Source organism: Lynx canadensis, chromosome D3, assembly GCF_007474595.2.
Source record: "Lynx canadensis isolate LIC74 chromosome D3, mLynCan4.pri.v2, whole genome shotgun sequence".
NCBI classification, from domain to species: Eukaryota; Metazoa; Chordata; class Mammalia; order Carnivora; family Felidae; genus Lynx; species Lynx canadensis.
The window spans coordinates 5955773-5979583 of NC_044314.2; the positions used below are offsets into that span (position 1 = coordinate 5955773).

The 23811-nt window shown below is 44.1% G+C and overlaps 1 protein-coding gene across 1 annotated transcript; it reads left to right on the forward strand.

Moving 5' to 3' along the window:
- The first annotated feature begins 2901 nt into the window (after positions 1 to 2901).
- Positions 2902 to 10141, forward strand: CBLN2 (cerebellin 2 precursor). Its single transcript, XM_030292354.1, has 3 exons — positions 2902 to 3258; positions 6433 to 6552; positions 6817 to 10141. The coding sequence occupies exons 1-3, from the start codon at positions 2902 to 2904 to the stop codon at positions 7012 to 7014; spliced, it is 675 nt and encodes a 224-aa protein (XP_030148214.1). The 3' UTR covers positions 7015 to 10141.
- The last annotated feature ends 13670 nt before the right edge of the window (positions 10142 to 23811 follow it).

The window sequence follows — 23811 nt, forward strand, 5'->3', positions numbered from 1 at the left end:
AAAGTCCGGGCATAAAGCGAGTGTACGTTTAAACGCTGCTTAAGGGAGGCACAGACTGCAGCTCTGTGGCCTGTGCAAACGTTTTGCGGACCGTGCTAACCAATGATAAACGGACTGCAGCGTAGACTGGTTGGGTCGAGCACGAAAGATCTGCAAACCCAGGAGCGCCGCCACGCTTTGTCACAGCGAGGGCACCGAAGGATACCGGCGAGATCGCTGATTGTTGTTGTATTTTGGCGGAGGGCAGGGCTGCTCTTTGGGCTCAAAGAAGACCATCAGCAAACCTCATCCTTTGCCCCTAGGGTTCCGCCACCCGGGCCCAGCCGGCTGGCCCGCAGCCTGCGGCAGGGAGGCCCCAGCGCCCGTAGGTGGCGCCCCTCGTCCGTGCTGGCGCTTCTCGCCGCCGCTCTGGGCGCAGCTGGGAAAGCGGCGCGTCTCCCCAGGTCGTTAGAGCTCAGAGTAGGCATTTTAATAAATAAGCGCGAGTGCCAACGCGCTCCGGGAGCGCCGAGGTTCAGAGGAGCAGAAACGTAAACCCAGACGCAGGCGCCTCTTTAATCCCTGCCAAAAGCTGACATTTCCCAAACTGGAGATTCCGGAACCACCGCCTTTAAGCCATTAAAATCCCAGGCTTTTTTTTTTTTTTCCCTCTCCATCCCAGTCCTTTTTTTTTTTTTTTTTTTTTTTTCTTTTTTTCCCCCCCAAGAAAACTGCTTTACCCCCTAATTATGAAAGTGGTCACGCTATTAAGGATTAAGACTTGGAGGGAATTTGGAAAAGAAAAGAAGGAATTGGAAAGAAGAGGCGCGACCGGTGCCTTGAGGGTGCCTAATTATTAAAAGCGAGGCGTCTGGGCGGATTTCGCTCGGGGTGTCTGGGTGAGAGCCGGACCTGGGTGGTGCAGGGTGCGGCGGGGGTGCGGACGCAGAGCGGGTGCGGAGCCCAGGAGGGGGCGGTGCGCGGCGTCTTCCAGGCGATCGCGATGGCTGTGCCGTCCGGAGACCGGAGGAGAGGCCGGGATTGAGGGGGCCCGGCGGAGAGCAACACCCTGGGGGCGCGCTGGGCGCGAAGGGCCCTCCTGGGCAGCGGGTCCGGGGGCGGTGCCCGGAACACACCGGTGCGACGAGCGGGGCGCGGGGTGGGCGGGCTCCCGGCGCGGCGCGGCGCGGCGCGGGGCGCGAGGGTCTGAGCAGCTGCGCGGTGCGGGACGCCGGGCGCGCGGGTCCCGGGCTGCGGTGCGGGGCGCGGGGCCGGCGGATCGGAGGCGCGGCGCTGCGAGGGGCGCGGGGCGTGCGGATCCCGGGCGCGGCGCGATGCACGAGGGTGCGAGGCGCGGGGCGTACCCGGAGCGGGCGCGGGCCGGCGCGGGAAAAGGGCAGGGCGGGGCGGCGCGGTTATTGGCCAGGCGCGGGGAGAAGGGCTGCGCTCCGAGTCTCCTCCCGCCAGCTCCCGCTCGTCTTCTTTAAGCAGAACAACTTCGAGGACAGCGCTGCTCGCTCATCATGGATGTCCCAGGTAACCCAAACCCGAGCCTGCCCGCCACGGTCCGCACGTTAATTGCATCCATGCATCTATTTCAATAAGGACCTTCGAGAGTCTGCCTTATGGACAGGGAGAGAGAGAGACAGAGAGAGAGACAGAGACAGACAGAGAGAGCGCATATCGAAATCAGTTCGTAGTGGGGCTGGGGAGAGGCCACTCCTGGGGAAGCAACTTCTCTCCGGTTAGAGGGACTGTCGGAGGAGTTGTGCGGAGCTGTGGGCGGTGAGGGGAGAGGCGTCTTTGCTTTTCCTTTCCCGACTGGGAATGGAAATGACCTGTCTAGTGTCGTGGGAGAAGAGAGGCCGGGGGGAAAAGTGCAAACGCGCGCGCAAGTTAGCAGAGAGCTCCGGCGCTGCCTCCCAGGCCGGAAGGAAAGGGCCGGGAGTCTAGGAACAAAAGCCGCACCATAAAGCCAAGCTTGGGACGCTCCTCGGTGCAGTCCTCTGGTCCTGCGCGGGAGAGGGCGATCGGAGGGGCTTCGAGAACGAAGGACCTCGCTGCTGGCTCTGGGGACATGGGAAGTGGGTGTTTGCGTTTAGAGTCTCTCTTCTTTTTCAAATGTTTTCCTCTTAATCTTACTCACCCTAAGGAGCTTCTTTGGGATTTGTTGGGCGGAAAATGGATACGATGTTATTAACTAAGTGAACTGCTTAAGGAAAAAAAAAAAAAATCTCCAAGATGGAAAAACAGAGGATGAAAGGGAAAGCAGAGACAGGAAGAGGTTTCTTGGTGTGGCTTTCAAGAAAATGCCCCTAAAATGAAGGCGATAAACCTTTAGTAGTTTTTTGTTTTTTGTTTTTGTTTTCTTTTTCTTTTTTCCTTTGCCTGCATCCTAGCCCCTCTCCACCTTTGCAGAATGGGCCCGGGGGTGGCGTTGACGGCGTCTCTGAGGTCACCGACCGAGTCTGAGGGCCGAGGCCCTGCAGAACCTCGGGCCGCGCACCTGACCGCACCCCCGGCGCGCGCAGCCCGGGAGCCCTCAGGGATGCCCTGCCCAGTGCGCCGGGGCGTTCCTCCGACCTGTTGTGCCAATCGGGGAGGGGGTAGCTTTGCGCGGGACTAAGAGGGTGGCCTCCAGGGAGGAGGGGGGTTCCTTGGCGCTGCAGGCACCTGCTCCCCGCGTCCCCTCCCCTCCCCCCCCCCCCAGCTTCATCTCCCAGTCTAAGGGTTTGGGTTCTTTGCCCTCACAGGTCCGCTGGCGCCCTTCTCCTGAGGACGACCCTGGCCTTGACCAGCAGAGCAGGGGACCCAGGCCAAAGGAGGCTTCCCCGGGCCCCGCGCAGTCCTGCGCGCCCTCCCGCGCTCCTCCGGCCGCTGCCCGCCGTCGCCCTCGCGCGCCCCCGCCCCCCCCCTGCCCGGATGGCGGCGCCCGGCCGGGGCCCCCGAGGGCCGCCGCTGACCATGCCCGGGCGCCGGGGGGCGCTGCGCGAGCCGGCTGGCTGCGGCTCCTGCCTGGGGGCGGCGCTGGCCCTGTTGCTGCTGCTGCTGCCGGCCGGCTGCCCGGTGCGGGCGCAGAACGACACGGAGCCCATCGTGCTGGAGGGCAAGTGCCTGGTGGTGTGCGACTCGAGCCCGTCGGCGGACGGCGCGGTCACCTCCTCCCTGGGCATCTCCGTGCGCTCGGGCAGCGCCAAGGTGGCCTTCTCCGCCACGCGGAGCACCAACCACGAGCCGTCCGAGATGAGCAACCGCACCATGACCATCTACTTCGACCAGGTCAGCCGGCCGGCCGGGCCGCCTCGCCTCCCGCCGGGGGTGGAGAGGGCGGGGGCCCGGGCCCGTGGGCTGGGGACTTCCAGGCTCTCCCTGCCTCCCCGCCCTGCCCGTGTCCTTCCTGCCTTTTCGAGTAAGCCCTCCTTGCCATTTCCCCTTTTCACATTGTAGCTTTTGTATCACCATCAGCTCAGTTGGCACTGGGACGACTGACAGTCCCTTAAAGCCGAGAGACCTGGAATGCATTCCCCAAAAGGAAACTGCCCATTTTACTCTCCTCTGGGGTGAGGGCTGTCGTTTGGGGTGGATGGGTTTCAGCCCGCCAGGTGGCCAACTTGAGGATTGAGCGCGTTGATAACACACCCAAAGAGAGGGTTCTCGATCAGAAACTATGTGCTTATTGCTTATTGGGGGATGGTTTGGGGACAGGGTGCTTATCTTCAAAAAAAAAAAAAAGTTGGGAAGAATGTGGGGGCAACAGCAGGGATGGCTATATAAATACAAAACAAAATAGAGTGTGGTTAGAGAAATGGAATAGATAGGAAATACGATACATGCATTGTAATGTGCAAATATACCCGGCCCGTAAATATTATATATAGTGTGGTTCTATAGATTAAGAAAAAAACAAGTAGGGGTCAGTGACTCATGTTGCCCTAGGCCATTCCACTTCTCTTTCTAGGTTCAAAGCACAAGGGTCACTGAATGCTCAGACCTTGGCGATCCCTTCTCTGGGTCATCGGGCTCAGGATGGGGGGTTGTGACCTTCCTCCTGTGCCCTCCCCGTCTTGGTTACTGTTGTTTTTCAGAAACAAATTGAAAGCCTTATGGCGGTTCCCAAACTTTACCTGCTCAGTCCCTTCCTTTTGCCCCTAAAACAGAGGGCTGGGCTCACCAGCCACACTTAATTAACTTCCTTTCTGTTAACCGATTCTCACACCCAGTAAACCTACACATACCGCTGCCTCTTTTTAGGCCAGAGTATTTATTTAGGTTCATTCTTGCTGAGGATTATCTACTTGAGGTTTGGAGGTTGGGGGGGGGGGGATGGTTCTTTAATCTGTTTTTTTTTTTTTAATTTTTTTTTTTTCAACGTTTATTTATTTATTTTTGGGACAGAGAGAGACAGAGCATGAGCGGGGGAGGGGCAGAGAGAGAGGGAGACACAGAATCGGAAACGGGCTCCGGGCTCCGAGCCGTCAGCCCGGAGCCCGGCGCGGGGCTCGAACTCGCGGACCGCGAGATCGTGACCCGGCTGAAGTCGGACGCCCAACCGACTGCGCCACCCAGGCGCCCCTCTTTAATCTGTTTCTTAAATAAAATTACTTATTTTAATGATGTCCAGGTACAGTAGACAATAATGAAATGGGTGTTTGCAACCTCTTTACACTATTAATGCATCCTTCTTCGTGCCTTGTTATTAGTCATCTCCCGAGGTCCTACAAATAGTTTTCACAGCGTTGCTGCTAATCCATCGTGTCATTTGGTGTGATGTCGGGCAAGACACGTTGTAGGAAGATTCTAATTTTATAGACACGCTGACTGTGGCAGGACAGGCTACACGATGTTTCCCTGGCTCCCCAGGTAGGGTGTACGGAAAACCTGCTTTTCTGGGCTCCTTGGGTGTCCTCTCATCTACAACAGGGCCCAAAAGTTACCAGTTCCCTGAATGTAAACGGATGGAAAAGAGTTGAGGTCGTTGAGGTGGAGGAAACAGCCCCGAGGGTTTGGAAGGAGAATGCTTTATTCTCTTATAAAGTGTTGTAAGGCAGACGGAGAGAGCACAGGCTCGAAGAGACAGACAGGCGTTGTGAAGTACGAGGTCTCGGACAACAGAGCCCGGAGTGTCTGCGTGAGCCCGGCAGGCAGGGGGACTGAGTGGCGCCCTGAGCTGTGTCTCGAAGAAGAAGCTGGCTCCAGGCTTATTTCCCCGAGTCCTTACGGCGCTTCTCAGGGCAACGTCCCACACGGCTGGGGGATTGCACATCATTCGTCTGTGATGAGTGTGTGAGAAATAACAGCAGAAGGTGTTCAGCTGAGACTCCTTTTCTGAACAGATGACAGGATCCCTAATCTCGGGTTTTGTTGTTGCTGGCTGTCTGTTTTAAAAGCCCGAGAGCACCGAGGGGGGCCGTTTGATGATTTTAACTGAGTTGTGCATTTGTGTGTGAGTAGGAATGGGGACAGGATCCAGACAGAGTGGCCAGATTCTGCCTTAACCATCTGAAAGGGCGCTGGGTCGTTAGGAGGAGTCCTCCACTCTTCAAAGTCTGCTTATGGCATTGTAACACCCTCATCCCCCCTTTTGTTTGAGAAAAGGCGGCTGCAGGGTCACGTGACCTCGTATCCTCCGGTTAATTTTGTCATTAGTCTTGCAGACTCCCTCCTGCAGTTTGAGCTCAGAGTATGCCCCTGCCTGCACACCGTTTGCTTCCTCAAGCCTTTCTGCATGACATCATAGCTCAGCCAAGGGAGCAAGCGCACGGCTCAGAGGAAAGTGCAGGGAATCAGCTGCAGCCAGGGTTTGCCTACCCACCGTGGGGTCTTCCACTGAGTACCCGAGATCCAGAACCTCTTGGGCGCTGCCACGGAGGGTGCCAGGGGCTGGGGACACGTGGGGACAAGAACCTCACACCGTCCATTCTCTCCTGGGCGCAATGGAGTGGAGTTCCAAGCTTGAGCGGCTGGAGGTTATCTCATTGAATTGGCTTTGGTATTGATGACCCCATGGCCCGATTGGCCCCATTCAGTCTGGCGCGGCCCTCTATTTCTGCGAAACTGAACTTCACGTCGAAGTCCCCAGAATCCCACACACGTCTGAACAGACTCCGTTTCGCTCGTGTCCTGACCTTATCATCTTCCGTTCCTCTCCCTCGCCCTGGCCCTCACCGCGCGAAATTTGCACGCACCTTGTCAATCCACAGGCGAGATACATTTTTAAACATCCTTGTTCATTGCGATCCACGAGGATTCTTTCCCAGCCCCTTCCCCGTGCAGGGCATTTTACCACCGGCTCCTCCCCCCCGGGGGCAGCCTTGGCTCGCTGCCTGGGCGCTGGCTTGCGGCTCGGCGGCTCCTGGAGTACCTGGCGTCGGTGGGTGGTGTTGCCAGTCTGGGTAAAACAGATGCTGAGGAGGGGCTTGCCACGTTTGCGCTGTATTCCCTCTTCTCTTTCAGGTATTAGTAAATATTGGCAACCATTTCGATCTTGCCTCCAGCATATTTGTAGCACCGAGAAAAGGCATTTATAGCTTCAGCTTCCACGTGGTCAAAGTGTACAACAGACAGACCATCCAGGTGGGTAGCTTCCAAGCTGCCTGGACCCTTCCAGCGTCGGACTACTAACGCCCCGTGGCCGCAGGTCCTGGCGCCGCCTCTGTGACCCCGCGCCAGCCAGCGAGCCGGCTGACCCAGGGCTCCGGGCTCAGGGCCTGCCTCGCGTTCTGGGCCAGGCCCTGGCCCGGGGCTCCCCCGGAAGAGGTGGGGCGCGGGGGAGGTGAGGACAAGCGCGGGCAGGTGGGGTCCTGCACGGTCTGCTGACCTTTACCGTCTGCCCTGCAGGTCAGTTTGATGCAGAACGGCTACCCAGTGATCTCAGCCTTTGCGGGGGACCAGGACGTCACCAGAGAAGCCGCCAGCAATGGTGTCCTGCTGCTGATGGAGAAAGAGGACACCGTGCATCTCAAACTGGAGAGGGGCAACCTCATGGGAGGCTGGAAGTACTCCACATTCTCGGGCTTCTTGGTTTTCCCTCTATGAACACAGAGCCCCCAGACGGTGGGGAAGTTGCGATCTGGACCCAGGCGTCTGCCCTTCCAAACACCCTGAACTTGCCAGAACAGGACCACTTGGTTCCAACCTCCTTCAGACTGTTGAGGTAGAAGAATGATTTCCTGCTAAATCTCCAGTATTTTCTTTGCATATCGGCCACTCCTCGGGAACCTGGCTTCTAATTAGTTTTAGACGACGAGGTCTTAAGGAGAAACGAATTTATCGATTTGAGCAATTTGTACCTGTGATCGTAAAGTCAATACTGGATTTTATTGTCGGGGCCGTTGACTTCTCTTCCTTTTGTTTGTACGTTGTATTGTTGCCCCACGCGAGGAGTGCCGTCGATCTCCAGGATGGATTGCAGGTCGCAGGCGGGACTCAGAGCAAGAGCCCCACGAATCACCACCGGCCGGATAGTCCTTGAAATGTGTTCTTTGTGTGTCTGTTCCGCCTTAAGGAAAAGAACGGCTTGGCTTTCATTCTGTATTTGCCCCCGGGTGGACGGGAGGCCTCGGGAGGGGGAAGGGGACATTGTGAATCTGTCAAGAAGCGCTTTATCCGGAGAAGCAAATTTTGCACGATGGGACTGCGACTTTTGCTTTGTATTGTTTACGTGTGTGTGGGTTTTTTTGGTTGTCGCTGTTCTTTTTTTTTTTTTTCTGGAAAAGCTTTGCTTTCTTTCCACACTCAGCTCTCCCTCCTTACCCTTACTTCTATTTTTCGTCCTGGGATGGGGGAGAGAAACGTGTGTCGATTTCTTGAATGAGACCAAACAAACAAAACAGAAACATACCTGTGTATTTTGTTGTGGATGAGACCGCACCAAACAGAAGGTACCCGTATCTCAGAGTCCAAGTAGCAGATGGACAATAATGCTTCTTTCAAAGAGATTCTCTCAGATGCACCTTTAGAACTAACCAGCTGGATTGTTGGTTTTTTTTTTTTTTTTCTTTCTCTCTCTCTCTCTCTCTCTTTTTTTTTTTTTTTTTTTTTTTTTTTTTTAACGCTCTGGAATACTTTAACAACTTGATGTTCCTGGGTGGCCTGAATCACATAAGAGAAGCATGGGAGCGTAATGACCGAGTGTTCTAAACACACGCTTCCTTGGCCCAGCGTGCTTCGGTCTTCCCAGCTGCCTGTCTTCATCTGTCTGTGTCCACCCCTCCGTGAGTGCATCTGGATCAGGTGTTTCAAAGCCAGCAGGACGGGCTACTCCCCTCCAGGATCCTCCTCTGATCCGCCAAGGAAAGAGGCGTGTTGACACTCTCTGGGAGCACCTGGCGAGAAGCCACCTGGAAGTCACAGCGGTTACAGGTATTGGCGGAGGCACCCTGGGAGCAGTTTTGCAAAGCCTTCCTGTTTGGGCACCTTGTACAACAATAGTGTTAAGACGCGGCTGGGAGATGATGGGTGCAGGGTTCATAGGCCAAGGAAATGTTGCTAATCCCAAAGCAATCCAAGAAGAGACCTCACAGCGGACGTTAATTTGTCTTTTGTGTAACACTGTAACCAAAATATTGATGATAAAAAGTCATAATTTAAGATTCAGAATAAATGGGTTTGATGTCTGGCTTGCTCTAATGCCTTCCAATTGTCTCTCGACTCGTAAAATGTATGCAAGCGAAGGCCAAGGATGAAGGACTCGGGGAAGGGAAAATGCACACCGTACCTCTTGAAAACACACACTCCAATGCACACTCCCATGTGGAGATCTAGCCGTGGGTCTAGATGGAGACTGCACACTGAAATACATTTCTATTTATACATATGTATTTGTCACCCAGGAGGGTTTTTGGGAGAGATATTATGGGAACCAGACAGCTAATGCTTTATGGGCAGGCAGTCTGCTTTTATCACATAGAATTCTTGATGTGGTACAAGGTCCAATCCAGTATTTCAGTCAGAGGGCATGGGTCTAAAAGAAACTGACATTTCAATATGGCATCAGTTGTTTCTAAGATCGGTATGAACATGGGGAAACATTGGCTTCCATTTTCAAACAATAAATGCAGTGAGGATTAGAGAAATGAAAAAAGTATACTTTGATGAAGGCTCTAAGTTTTCCTGGTCTAGATGGACAGCATAATAGGATACTCAATAATCTAATTAATTTGAATTGAAATGCTATCACATTTTGTTAGGGAAAAAAAAAAAATCAAGAAACATCAACCAAACATCATTTTGGGTATTTTGGCTCTGTGATTAGGAGACACGCGTCTAAGTACGGGCATTGTTTATTAATGCTGATAACACCAACAGCTCGATGCTAGCGAATATTTTTCATCTGTGTCTTACTGCCTTTGGTGAGTTAGTCCTCTGGTCCCTCATTTTTTTTCAACCTTCTGTTCAGTGTTCAGTTTCAAACAAGCAGCAAACTTCATTAGCGGATCATATCGCCCTTCGGAGATTGAAAAATATATGAGTACTTGTTATTTTTATTGCTTACTAAAATGTAACGCATATATTTGTTTGTATTTACAGCTTTACTACATACAGGTTGTTATTTGGTTATGCTGTCTAATAAATAAGTTATTGAATCGATCAAGCTAAAAAGACGTATATTTCAGGAGTTTGTTTTATATTAGGAAAACAGCTTCATCCTGTTGATTCCACTCCTGTCATTTATTTATTTATTTACTTACTTATTTATTTCTGTTTTGAGCTGGATGCCAAACACTGCATTAGGGAGAAGCCATGACAGTCATGCTGCCCAAGTCATTTGTCACCCGCAGTCACAGCTGTGCGGGTTGTTTGGCTAAGGATCTTTGATGGAGGTGAAGTTCCTGTGTGTGGTCCATAAAAATATACATCATCAGAGCAAAATTTGAAATGTGTTTTCCTTTAATTGGGGAGGAAAGAGTGACATCTGGAATACACACCATCTGATCCGTGCTTCCCTGGCTCTGGGCCTCAGTTTCCCCATCTGTGGAGCCAGTTCAGGAACCCCCACACCTCCTGCCCAACTCACGAGGCTATCGTGAGATCACAGGGACGCTCTGTGAGATCTACAGGACACCGTGGTGACCAGAGGCATTATGTGGCAGGGAGGGTGTTTCCAGAAAGAGATTTTTTTCAATATGCTATTTATTAAAAGTATTTGAAATGAACATCCGACAGGAGGGCACTTTTATGTGAAAGTAAGTTTCCATATTCCCCACGAGCTTGTTAAAATGGTAGCACTCCAGGAGTTTAATTTGATTTTTAAGAATGATGATAATATGACTATGTCAAAATCTATGCATTTTCATACTAACTCAATTCTGAATTATGTTCTTGCACTGTCCTATGTGGCTCAAGCCCACCCTTCTGCTCCAGCATGCGATATCCACATTTTACAAAAATATAAAACTGATATTTTTAACACGAGTAAAAATTGAGTTATCAACATTTTGGCATTATAATAGCGAGTGGGTCTAGCTGACAAATGTTAACCGTACTAAAGTGTAAATGCCTTTAAAACGATACTATTTTTTAACCTAAAATCTATTCTAATTTGAAATATGACCCTGATTCAACTCTACGTCCTGAGAAACTGTATTTAGTATCTATAATTCCTGAACCCTTTTTGCACCTTAATATTTTTTTTATTTATGTACTCATGCATAATGAAATTATTTACATTTTAAAAGTTTGTGATTACTAGGACTTCTTTGAGCAAAGGTCATAAAAGTCCATCAAATATTGGCAGGGAAACTCATGGAATCCTATACAGATTACATATTTACTTGTTTGGGAAAAAAATGTTGTAATTTTTTTTTTTTTTTTTGGAAAATCTAGTTCTATCAAGCATCAGAAGAGTTAAAAAAGATACATAAAAGCAAACCAAAACCTTTCCTGAATCCCTAATTTTATTTGTATTAATTGGTATCATCACATACGCAGTAACATGTATATCATTTGCCCATAAATACACGAACAAATACATCTGATTTTTATCAGTGAATGAAATAAAATGCGTAGATTGGTCACATTCCCCTGGAATCTGGAACTAGGTGAGGGGAGACCTTGATGAATTCCTTTATACAAGCAAAACAAAAGCATGGGCTGCTTCAGCATGTCTCATACGTAGCAAAAGGAGCAGAGAATAAGCTGTCAATTTGTGTGGTGGTTTTGTAATCTTTTATAAGGAAATGAATATTGCAATAAGATAATGTCAGCGTGAATAAGTAGTTAGTGCTTACATTCCTATAGCATAGGAAGTATATAATAATCTAATGCACATGAATGAGAAGCTGTTACATTACATTGAAGGTGGTGTAAATAAAAGTTAGAACTCACAGAAGCAGGTGACATAGAATTATTCTAAAGGTTCGTCCGCGCACTCTGTAGAAACACTTGTAAAAAATGTAAAACTAGATTAACCATAGCACTACAGTGAGTTTTTCCGTTTTCCGTTGTTTACATAGGAATTTACTTGTCAAGGGGACTCACACTTTGCTACTAAAATAGGATATTGCAAATACATTTAACATGTAAGATCAAAGCCTGTAAGTTCTCATAAGACTCTTAAAATTAATTTTCTTGGCATTTAAAGAGCATGCACACCAAAGAGAGTGGAGAAAGGTAAGCTACAATTTCCATTTTGGTTTTATCATTTTACATTTTTTGTGCTCAGAATTTTTTTTTTTAAAGAAAACACTGTGAAGATGTTAACTGCTAATGGCCACGTACACTAATCAAGTACGTTTATGTATTTGCCTAGCCTTTTAAGACATAATTTTTTTGCGGGGAGGTTTACTGCCTTTGAAGATGGAGAGCTACAATTCATTCACCTTTAGATATTTTAAATGTCTATTTGTTACCTAGCTCTCCATGATGTGATTGGTCAGTCCAGTCCTCACCCTCCCTTCAAAAATAGAAGAAACATCTTTTCAAAATTCCTTTAAATTAGATCCAATGAATATCAAGTTTAAAAAAAAAAACACGTTTTTGTGTAATAATATTACACCAAAACATGAATTCTAAGTAAGTGAGCTTTCTTTCCATTCCCAAACCCAGTAGGGTAACTTGAAATTTGTGAGGGTAAAAGCCGTGTGGTTTTACCTCCCACAGATAATAGGAGCTCTGTTTTGTCCTCCTAAGTGGATTTTGCTGTGGATTTCCATCACCAGAATCACTTAAGTGTCTATAGCCTCATAAATCATCATCTTCAGCAACTCGCCCACATACACTCACTGTGTAGTGTAAATGAGCTCCTTGACAACTTAATTTGGAAAAGAAATCTTCATTCCCTCTTCTTAATGCCTCCAGCAGGAACCCCCAGGGTTAGGACGCTGCTTTGCACTGGAGCCATCCTAACACAATGGAACCTACTTAGTAATGAGCCACCACCAGTTTTGCAACCCGACTGGCTACGCCTTAACTTTTATTATTGCCCCCTCGTATTTTTCAGGAGTGCTAATTTCTCTTGTGGAATTTGTTCCAGGTGGCAAAAACGAAAACAAAAACAAACCCTGCCCTAGATGGAAAATGTGGAGAATGTTGGCAATGCACTGGGGATGTGGGACTCCTGAGTATTTTGCTTAAGTCTGTTTGCTCTTAATTTTTCGTCTTAAAATGCTTCCCTAAATTTCTTATGCTCTTTAAAGACCAGTAGGATATGGAGCATCCTCCCATCTCCTTGACTTTGTACTATCTATGAGCTTTTATTGTGACTCTGGGTACTTTGCTATGGAACTGACTTAAGAATAATATTTTAAATATAACCAAATTAACCAGAAAAATTGGCAAAGATTCCTTACTACTGAAATTCCTCATTTGCAATGTTTTTTGACGTGGTTTGTTTTTACAATGTTTTGCATGGATCATAAAGATTCCTAACAGCTTTCAAATTAACATTAAAATAAATATAAATATTGAATTAAAATCAATATTTATCTTTGAGTTGCTAACATATCTTTTTTTTTTTTTTTGCAATCATGTAACTATTAGGTCATAAGTGGTATACTTTTAGAGAGACATCTATCACTGAAAAACAAATATAGGACATGAAAATGTGATACTATCATTTTTTTTCATATTCCCAAGCACCGTGTAGGGATACTGTAGCATAGTTTTGTTCTGGAACTATAAACTTTCAGTGGAAAAAGCAGTTATGTCATTTATTAAAAAAATCCATTCTTTTGTGGTCAAGGTGTAGATGTTTCCTTTTCATTCCATAACATTTACATATTGCTCCTTAGGGGCTGGATAGCGTGCTTAGGGATGATGATAGAAAAATAAAGACACACATTGTGTGTGCCAAGAGTTTGCAGTCCTTGCTAAATATATAGCCTGGAGGATATCCAGGGTAAACTCATGGTGAGGGGTAGGCTGGGGTGAGCTTAGGAGGAACCTTGGAAATTTGAATGCGTGTTTACTAAAGTGAAAAACATTTTTCACACATGAAGAGGAGAATGCTATTTGGGTGTTGACATTGAATACACTGAACATCCATTAATCTTCCGACCAAAAGGCTCCCTGTGACCTCTCCTCCCACGCTGAATGTGGTTGGGTATTTGGCAGACATATGGCACACTAGGGCTCATGAGCCAACCTTGAATGTACTAAAGTGGAATGGGACAGATATGGGGAATTTCCATTGTCTTAACACATGAAGGTTAAGATATAATAGCCCTTTTTTTACAGTTTTATTTCTGTTTGCCTTGTGTGGTGAGTTGCTGGAGAAGACAGAAGGCACGCTAGAATTAGTCAAACCCTTAGAAGATGGATCTAAATCAAGATACAAGTAAGGCATGATGTGAAGTCCATCACAAACAGAGCTGGATGGACGACCTTATCTAGCATTTTGGCGTATTTTACAAGCTATTAACCCAATGGATACATTGGGACATTACTCAATGTCTACCTTAAGACACAAAAAATAAACGTGAAATCAAATTGCACTGGTAGAAAACATGAATTATGTGTGTTTTATTAGCTAATCACAAATATATTGTGTGTTTGTGAGTGTGCGAACATTGAATATAAACCAATAGGTGTAGCCACAACTCACCTCTGTCAAAATGCTTCCCATGTGCCTCCAGCTGTGCCAGCACTGAACCCTTGCTATCAGGGAAGAGGGAGGTGATATAGACTTTGCTTTGTACACGGGCTTACTTCTACTAACTCACCTCAATTCTTGGGTCTGTTTCATATTTTATTTCTTGTATTCAATCGTAGGCATCGATTTCTCCAGAAGGTAGAAATTACATCTGGTCTCCTTGACAGACAGAGATTGAGAACTGTTGAGAATAATTAAGCCATCTGGTGCTATAAACCCAACAGAAAGCTATGATCAGTGGATCATGGTCTAATCTAGTCTTCATCCATTGCATCTGAATTACCTTGGCACAAAGGAGTGACAAGGGGCTGGATTTTCAGCGAAGATTGTCACATCTCCCCAGTCATTTAGCAGTCAAAAGGCATGCGTGCATCAGACTGTGATAATTAGGGAAGAAGTATTCTCCCCTAAGGCCTATTACTTTTGATACTTAATTTTTCCTTTTTTTGTTTTAATGTCTCAACAGTGACTGTCATGAGACATTGACTTGCGATTCTTACCAATTCCTGACTATGTTCACTAGAAGAAATTCTTTTACTAAAATAAATTTTCTCTTTTATCTCGATGAAAAACTGAAATGAACATAAATTTATTTTGTGATATTTTTTGTTTCCAGAATTGTAGAAACATTTGTTTCAGGAAAAACTCCCCAATAGATGGTGCTGCTGCTGTGATTTAAACCGCTGAATAATTAGTATGCAAAAGAGCTCCAGAGAGAGGCCTCTGGGAATTCCCTTACATCAAGTTATAGAAAGACAAAAACGCGGCTTCGGTTTTGCTGAACGCAAATTGACGTAATTGTATAATTTGAAAACTAGAAGGATTTTTTGATCTTTTGAGGTCAAGAAATTACTTTTTATCTCCATTGTTCATATCACACGTCTCTTTGAAACATAACCACCAACGAAATTGCGTGTTGCCAAAAAGTGTACTGAAGGGCCTTCCAAGTTTCTATACCCCCCGTAATGCTTCAAGGATCTATCAGTTAAAGCCCTAATGTGAATATGAGAGTAGAAATGAAAAAGAGAGTGCTTCCTTCATATTTATGGGGAAAAATTGCAGATGCGGGAGTCATCCTGGCAGAATGATGCCATCACTGCTGTTAATGAGAGACCATAATACATCAACCCTTTGCACAGGTCACGCACTGTGTCTAGCATTTTATAGTTACCTTTCCATTGAATCATTATGAGAATTGTACAAAGTAGGCGCTATCATTATCACCATTTTCTAGATGGTGGCGAATGCGGTTTGAAGCGATTCGATGATGTGGTCAAGATCTCACAGCAAATGAGTCACAGAGGTGGGAATCTGACTACGGGCTTTCTGACTTCAGAACCTATTCTCTCATCTATTGTATTTTACCGTATCTCAGCTGGAGAGCTAAAGTAAGAAAAAGATTTTCTTGAAGAAGATCTCTGTATGTGCGATGATTAATCAAAACTGTTTGCATCCTAGTTATTTCAGGAAAACTCGTTTAAAAAACGGGACAGCTTATCTTTCTATTCTGCAAACATAAAAACTGTTTTTACTCACAGGTGGAATTTAAGAAATAAAAGAAATGAACACATGGGAAGGGGGGGGGAATAGAAGAGAGGGAAACAAACCACAAGAGACTCTTAAGGATAGAGAACAAATTGGGGGTGGCTGGAGGGTGGTGGGGGGGGTTAGATGGGTGTTGGGTACTAAGGAGAGCACTTGTGATGAGGACTGGGTGTTTTATGTAAGTGATGAGTCACCGAACTCTACTCCTAAAACCAATATTGCAGTGTGTATTAACTAACCGATATTTAAACCACCAGGACAACAAACTGCTTGATTGTAATCATAAGAGAAAAATTACAAGAGCTGCTGTGAATTTACTGACCCTCTTGTACCAGAAACACCACAGTCTGAGCTCTCACTATTTTCATGCAGAAATTGATAATGAATTGATAATGGAAACGTTTCTTTCCCTTTAGTTCCGCCCGAAACTTTTTGCAAAGATGGAACGGAAAATACACAAACGTATAAATATAAATAGCTCTTTTTCTCAACAATATTGTATATTTTCTAAAGGACACAGGTCACTCTCTAGATTTCTAGAGTAAAATCTGAGAATTCAAGGACATAAGGTAAATAAGCTAGGCTTGAATTGAGCATCTTGTCTTAAAGCTGTTCGTGAAGCTTTAAGCTTAACCTCTGGCTAGAGAAATCTCTTAGAACATGGAGTCAGGGAGTGTTTAAGAGATTAGATCTCTTGCCCTGAAAGCATAATTAGCTTTAAAATTAGTTTTTAAAAATAAAGTTAAAACTAACTGAACAAAATTAAAGTCGATTTTGGAAATAGCAAATGTCACTTGGTTGGATTGAGTGGTTTTGCTATATTCTAATCAGAGGAAAATACATTTTAGGAGTCACATAGTAAGAAGGCAATACAAAATATGTCACCAAATGTGTTTCTGAGAATGTTACTTTATTTTTTGGTGACTCTCATTTTATCTTTTATATTGTTATATATTAGATATAAATATAAAATATTTATATAAAATGTTTTTTCACATATATCTTTTTATACCATATAAAATATTAGAAGTGTCACATTTCCATTCAAAAAGGTAAGGCAAAATGTACCTTTCACAAGTTGCTATTTGTTTACAATAAGGGGCTTAGTCTTGGAGAGTAATGAAGTGGTTTGTTTGAAGAGGTGAGTACCTTCTGTGTACCAGTATTCGTTGGGTTCCTTGCTGGGCTCTCCCACCAGAGACAGAACCTCAGACAGACCCTCCATTTCTTAATACAACTGAAAATAAGGTAGATTAGCTAAAAGTGTAACAATTACATAGAGGGATGTTTTACTTTCCAGCGTGATAAGGTATTAAAAAAATAAAATCGCAGATGAACATAAAATAAACATAGATTTCGATAATGTAAGGTTTTCGAATCGAAGATATTGATAATTCTCTATGAATGACTTGGGATGGGTCAGTGCCCCTTAAATATCATGAAGTTCAGCTTGTTGGCCTGCAAGACAGTTAATGTTACTTCATAATCGTACCGCTGAAGAACGGGCAGCTGGGGTTTACTGATGGCATTTTGGCATCACGGAATTGATCCCGCCAACCCTGGTGCTTTTTCCTGTAGTTAGAAAACAAGGTAAGGATTCCTCTAATGTGACACGTCTCGCCAGGCTTCGGCCACAGAAGGTGATGAGCCAGCACTGCTGCCTTCCTGCCCCTCTGGTAGGTTGTGGCATTTTCCGTCCTGCATGTTTTGAGAAAGTACATCACCTTCAGTGCACCAGCGTTTACACTGAGAACATACGTTTGGGAATTAAAAGCACTCTTGTTAGACAGAAATGTCAGGGCACTGATGCTGCTGATTATGATATGGAGATTTAAATGCATATGTGAAGAAGATAGGTGGATAGATAGACGATAGATAGATAGATAGATAGATAGATAATAGATGAGTAGATAGACAATAAATAGATGGTGGGTGACAACAGATGATAGATAGAAAAATAGCTAATAAATAGATGATAGGTAGATAGATAGATGATAGATACACAGATGATGGATAGATAGATGATAGATGATAGAAAGATAGATAGATAATAGATGGATAATAAATAGATGATAAGTGATAGATGATAGATAGATAGATAGATAGATAGAGATCAAGTATGGTGGTAAAATGAACAAAAACCCCATGTATTTAACTTTCCTTAGGTTTTTGCTTTTGTGATCCTTGCCTGACATGGATGTGCCGTAACAAAGAGTTATCAGAATAATAACTCCAGATGATGTCTAGCTTTGTTTAGTGTTGTCACATGTCTGCCTGAAAATCTGTTTGGAAACTTATAACCTTAGAGTTAAGTAGTAGGTAACAGTTAATAATTTCTAAGTAAGAGAGTCCACTGAAACAATTATTAAGACTACACTTAAGTTTTTATAGTTTGGGCCTCATATTTTCATACAGTAGTATAGAGAAGCTAAATACATGTGAATCTGTTAATAAACATGTTCTTTTTGTCACATTGAAAAAATATACTCTAAGGAAGAATATACTTATAAAAATTGTGACATGTGTGTTCATAAAATTTAGCAGTCTGCTGCAATTCACAACTGTTTATTTCCTAGTTTTCTCTGTAAGAAAGTAGAGGTTACTAATGGCTAAAAACTACAATCAATATGTGAAAATAAAACTACTAGTAACAATCAGGGTGAAGGGAAACATCGTATGCAAAGTATGCACAGTCTATAGGGTGTGTTTTTGTTTTGGGAAAAGAGTAATTTTGTTCTAAAGTAAAAGGTGAAAATAAAGGACAAAAACAAATGTATAAGAAAGTTACAGGCAGGGGCGCCTGGGTGGCTCAGTCAGTTGAGCATCTGACTCTTGATTTCAGCTCTGATCATGAACCCAGGGTTGTGGGATTGAGCCCCGAATCAGGCTCCGTGCTGATAGTGTGGAGCCTGCTTGGGATATGCTCCTTCTCCCTTTGCCCTTCTCCCCCAAGCTCTCTCTTTCTCTCTCTCTCTCTCTCTCTCTAAAAAAATAAAAATAAATAAATAAATAAATAAATAAATAAATAAAATTAAAAAAACTAAAAAATTAGAATATTTAAAAAAAATAGGAAAAAAAAGAGAAAGTTACAGGCAGTTTGGGAAAAAGGAATCTTGAAAACGGAATCTTGTCCTGTGAGATCAAACCTGGATAAGATTAGGTGGTTTTATTTGTAAGTTGTTTCTTTATTTTTTTTTAAGAGTTTCAGTATTAATAGTACACAAATGCAAAACCAGAATTTGGTTTTTTTCTCTGTTATAGCAACAAAGTATTCTTTGATTATTGGTCTTCTCTCAAGAAGGGATTGTAAAAGTTTATAGTTTTTGCTGTTTATTTGTTTATTTATTACCTTTGTAAGTAACCTACCTAGAAAACAAAGATTCTTGTCTTACCAGAACAACTTCCTGTGCTTTGTATTGACTTTATTACGTTCTTCAATACTTAAGAAAACTGAATATTCCTACGTTTATACCGAATTAAGCTTTTGTCTTCTTTTGCTTTTTTTTGCAATCTTATTACGTTCTATGTTTACTTTTGAATTATTGTATTGTTACTTTGGTTAAATAGGTAGGTAACTATATTTTTAGACCCAGGGTCTTACTTATTCAAGAGTCCAAACCTTTTGACATTTTTGATATTTTGCCTTCCAAAGTCAAATTCTAAATTGTGAAATCTTTTGTAATCTCAAACCGACTTTGAGATTTATCGGAGGGCCCCTGGAAAATCTCAAAGGACTTGTCTTTTCATCCTGCAAAAAGAGTAATTAAATTTACTTGGTATGTTCAATTGTATGAAAATTATTTTCAAAAAGGAAGAGATGCTTAACCTTCCCCATAGGTTCTATATAGATGGGTGAATGTAAATAATATAAATATTTCAGAAACTATATGAAGTTCTTAGACATTTGCCAAGGCCCCTGCTGTTCATGACATGTCCTGGTATAATGTTATCAGTCCTACTTCTGGCTATTATTTAAAAACATTATATGCCACAGAAATAACCAAATTTCTAACAACTCAGGAAATATCAGATACTGGTGAGGATGTGGTGGGAATGCAAACTTGTGCAGCCACTCTGGAAAACAGTGTGGAGGTTCCTCAAAAAATTAAAAACAGAATTATCCTACGACCCAGCAATAGCACTGCTAGAAATTTATTCAAAAGATACAGGAGTGCTGGTTCATAGGGGCACATGTACCCAAATGTTTATAGCAATGTTACCAACAATGGCCAAATTATGGAAAGAGCCTAAATGTCCATCCACTGATGAATGGATAAAGAAGATGTGGTTTATATATACAATAGAATACTACTTGGCAATGAGAAAAAATGAAATCTTGCCATTTGCAACAATGTGGATGGAACTGGAGGGTATTATGCTAAGTGAAATAAGTCAATCAGAGAAAGACAGACATCATGTGTTTTCACGCCTGTGGAATTTGAGAAACTTAACAGAAGACCATGGGGGAAGGAAAGGAAAAAAAAAATAGTTAGAGAGAGAGGCAAACCACAAGAAACTCTTAAATACACAGAATAAACTGAGGGTTGATGGGGGGGGGGTGCAAGGGGACAGGGGAAATCGGTGATGGGCATTGAAAAGGTCACTTGTTGGGATGAGCACTGGGTGTTGTATATAAGTGATGAATCACAGGAATCTACTCCCAAAGCCAAGAGCACACTGTATACACTGTATGTTATCTAACTTGACAATAAATTATACATATAAAAAAATAAAAAAATAAACATTAAAAATAAAATAAAATAATAAAGCAAAAAAAAAAAAGAAACAAAGAACCAACTTTCTTTGTCAAATGAATTCTCATCAGATCTTTAACCACAGTCATTTAAAGTCTTTTGACACCCACAGATAGGTTTTATTTCACTCTTATTCTTTTTCAAAAGTTTTTGCAATCAGTTGCAGACCAGAATGCTTCGTCTTCAATAAAAAAGGGTTGTCTCAGAGACCCATAGAGAAAATGATGACAGATACCCCAGAACACAGACTCCCTGTGACTTTGTTTAAATATATTTCAGACCATCCCACTGGACTGAGTGAGGATTTCTAGTGCTCTCGTGGAGAAGCTGACAAGTTCATAAAACTGCTAATCCAAGATCAAGCCGAACAAGACCTAATTACATGGGACTGAATTAACTGATGAAGAATGATAATATTTTTTTTACAGCCTTTGTGCGGAACAGTGCTGATTCTTTCATGCTCTGTTTTCTGGATATGAGGAACCCCTTTTGCTTTTCTCTTAAGCTATCTATAACTAGTAACGATGTAGCACATTATACTTTTGTAAAGAGAAACGAGTCATTTATCTTTTTCTCCCTGCTTGATCCCTCTAGGATTTACAAACTCTTATTGAATGTTCTAATTTTCATGCCAATATAATTATTTGCAGAAATTCAATAGGCATCTGTTCTCTTTATAACAGGACATAATTAGAAAACGAAAGGTTATATAACCAAGACTTTGGCCTATCATATTTGAGAACGATGTGCATATGACCACAAAGTTTAACGGAACTAAGGCTGACTTTATGGAGCCAATGATTACAAAGCCCTTCTGGAAAAAACAGCCTGGTACCTGACTGATGGGGTTCCTAACCTTACAGTGAGGAAGGAAATTTACTTCCTGGCAGGCCCGGGAATCTGAGGATATCTGGGGGACCTCAAAAAGAGAGGAATTCTCCCAAATCACCTGATGGTGAGTTCTTGGCTTGTCTTTGTAGCCAAGAGAGGCTTCCAAAGAGAGGCGATCTTTCATGAGAAGTTCCAGCAAAGCAAACTTAAAAAGCCCTGGGTGGTCAATTACCATGCTCGTTGCACTTGTGCAAACATCAGGCCCACTCTAATGACAGCAGACACCCATGTGTAAACTTTGGTAATCTTTGATTAAAAACGGGGGAGGCCGCAGAGGGCGGAAACTGGGCTTGGTGACAGATCCAGGTAGGCTTAGGACGTGGGTAACTAGCAACATAATGGGACGTAGGATAGGATTAGGGAAACCAGGGATGTGGCATGATGTATATCTTGGTAGAATCTATTCTTAGTGAGAATCTTTTACACTTGAGATATTGTGCAGCTCTGATTTTGAAACAGAGGCATCTCTGTTTCAGTGTAACTTTCGGGGAGTTAGGGATGAAACACTTTAGCCCCACTTGCCTCCATGAGGCATCCTAAATGAACAAATTCTACCTGTCAAGACTGGTTCATTTTAAATTAATATGTATGGTTGGTGGGTTTTGTTATTTTGCATCTAACTACACGGGAGTTTAGGTCCAAAACGTGGAACGGAATCTGCCACGATGACAATCTAATATTCGTTGTCAAGTCAAATTTGATGCTTGAGTCACTGACTCGTGGTGCTGGTTGCGAGTCCCAATCCTGGCACTAGGGAACTATAAAATATCATGAGCTAGAATTCCAGAAAACCAATCACATATCCGGGAGATATGAGGAACGCAGTTGACTTGCGGCATTAAAATGCTTTTTCAAAATCTTAATTGTAGTAACGATGCCTGCAGTTTTGCCTCATATTGGTTCAGTTCTGAAACGGCTTCAGACTCCACCTAAAACACGTATACGTGAAAACAAAACGTTAACTATTAGCGGGTTTGTTTCATCGGCCTCTATGTTATAACTCTGTCCTTCAGAGGCTAATCAATATCACTAGTGTAAATGACTAGCATTTATTAAAACCTTGCCAGGTCCCAGGCACCATTGTAAGCATTCAACTGGGATTATGTCTTGTCATGAGCCCCGTTCTATCACTTTCTCCAGTCCATTTCAGAGAAAGCCGAAGTAGAGGGGTTAGTCAACTTGATCGTGATGGTTATGTATGCTGGCCATCCTAGCCGAGGTGTGAGCCCAGACTGACTGACTCAGGATCCGTATGATTGTGGATTATGGCATCATCCCGTGTTGGGAGCTGGCCTCGGAAAAATTCACTAAGGGCTGAAAACTCCTTTCTCTAATTGATTATTGTGGCCAGATGCCTATCTTGCAAAAGTTTTCCTTTTCACTCCATAAATCAATTATTCACCACATTTGTAAGTTAAATGGATCTGAGGTTAAAATTTATTTATGAATTTAATATTTTTTGGCCAAGTATACAATGCCAAATTAAATCCCAGCACTGAAGTGCTTAACTTGATGGCTTAATGTATTTGCCAGCCAGACTCAAATAGATCACTTATTTTTTTTTATCTTTATTTATTTTTGAGAGAGAGAGAGAGAGAGAGAGAGAGCAAGCAGGGGAAGAACAGAGAGAGAGGGAGACACAGAATCTGAAGCAGGCTCCAGGCTCCTAGCTGTCAGCGTAGAGCCTGATGCGGGGCTCGAACCCATGAACCATGGGATCATGACTTGAGCGGAAGTCGGACACTTCACCAACTGAGCCACCCAGGTTCCCAGTAGGTCACTTATTTATGTATTAGGGTTAGGTGCTGGGGTTAGATGATGACATAAACAGTCCCGATGCATGGGGCGTGCGGTCTGGGGGGATTTTGCTAAGAAGATATCTAACTACCACTCTGTACAACAGGTGTTGGGACACTGAGAGGCATAGGGCTCCCAGAGCAGAGACACATGAGAGAAACAATCATCCTATCCATAGGGGAGCCTTCCTAGGGAAGTGATGTTTACCTCCTAGGAAGGTTGAGAGGGATAGGTAAAGTATAATCAGCACAGTCTCCCTGAGGAGGAGAGCTGGAACAGACATAGGAAGGTAGAGAAAAAGCCCATGAGACATGAAAAAGAATCTGGAATTTAGCTTAAAGGCAAATTCCTTACAGTTTTAAGAATTATTTTTTTTAATGTTGATTTATTTTAAGAAAGAGGCAGAGAATCTCAAACAGGCTCCGCGCTGTCAGCACAGAGACCAATGTGGGGCTCGATCTCATGGTTTGGTTTATGAAATCCTGACCTTGGCCGAGGTGAAGAGTTGGACGCTCAACCGACTGAGCCACACAGGTGCCCCAAGAATTAAAGTGCTAAGATCAAATCTAAATCACTCTGATGAGGCTGTTACAACACGAATATAAGAACGCATAGTGTGGAGAAGCTGAATTATGTAATGTTGACATTTAACATTCTGCTTTCACAACTTCCTCCATCGTCCCTTGTAAAAGTGCATGTACTGTCCCAGCTGAACACGGATTAGTCGTGAAGTCACAGAAGACATGCCCAGTAACC

Coding starts and splice junctions, on each gene's coding strand:
- CBLN2 (XM_030292354.1), top strand. CDS start 2,902: ATGGCGGCGCCCGGCCGGGGCCCCCGAGGGCCGCCGCTGACCATGCCC. Junction 3,259..6,432: donor TGACCATCTACTTCGACCAG/GTCAGCCGGCCG, acceptor CTTCTCTTTCAG/GTATTAGTAAATATTGGCAA. Junction 6,553..6,816: donor ACAACAGACAGACCATCCAG/GTGGGTAGCTTC, acceptor TCTGCCCTGCAG/GTCAGTTTGATGCAGAACGG.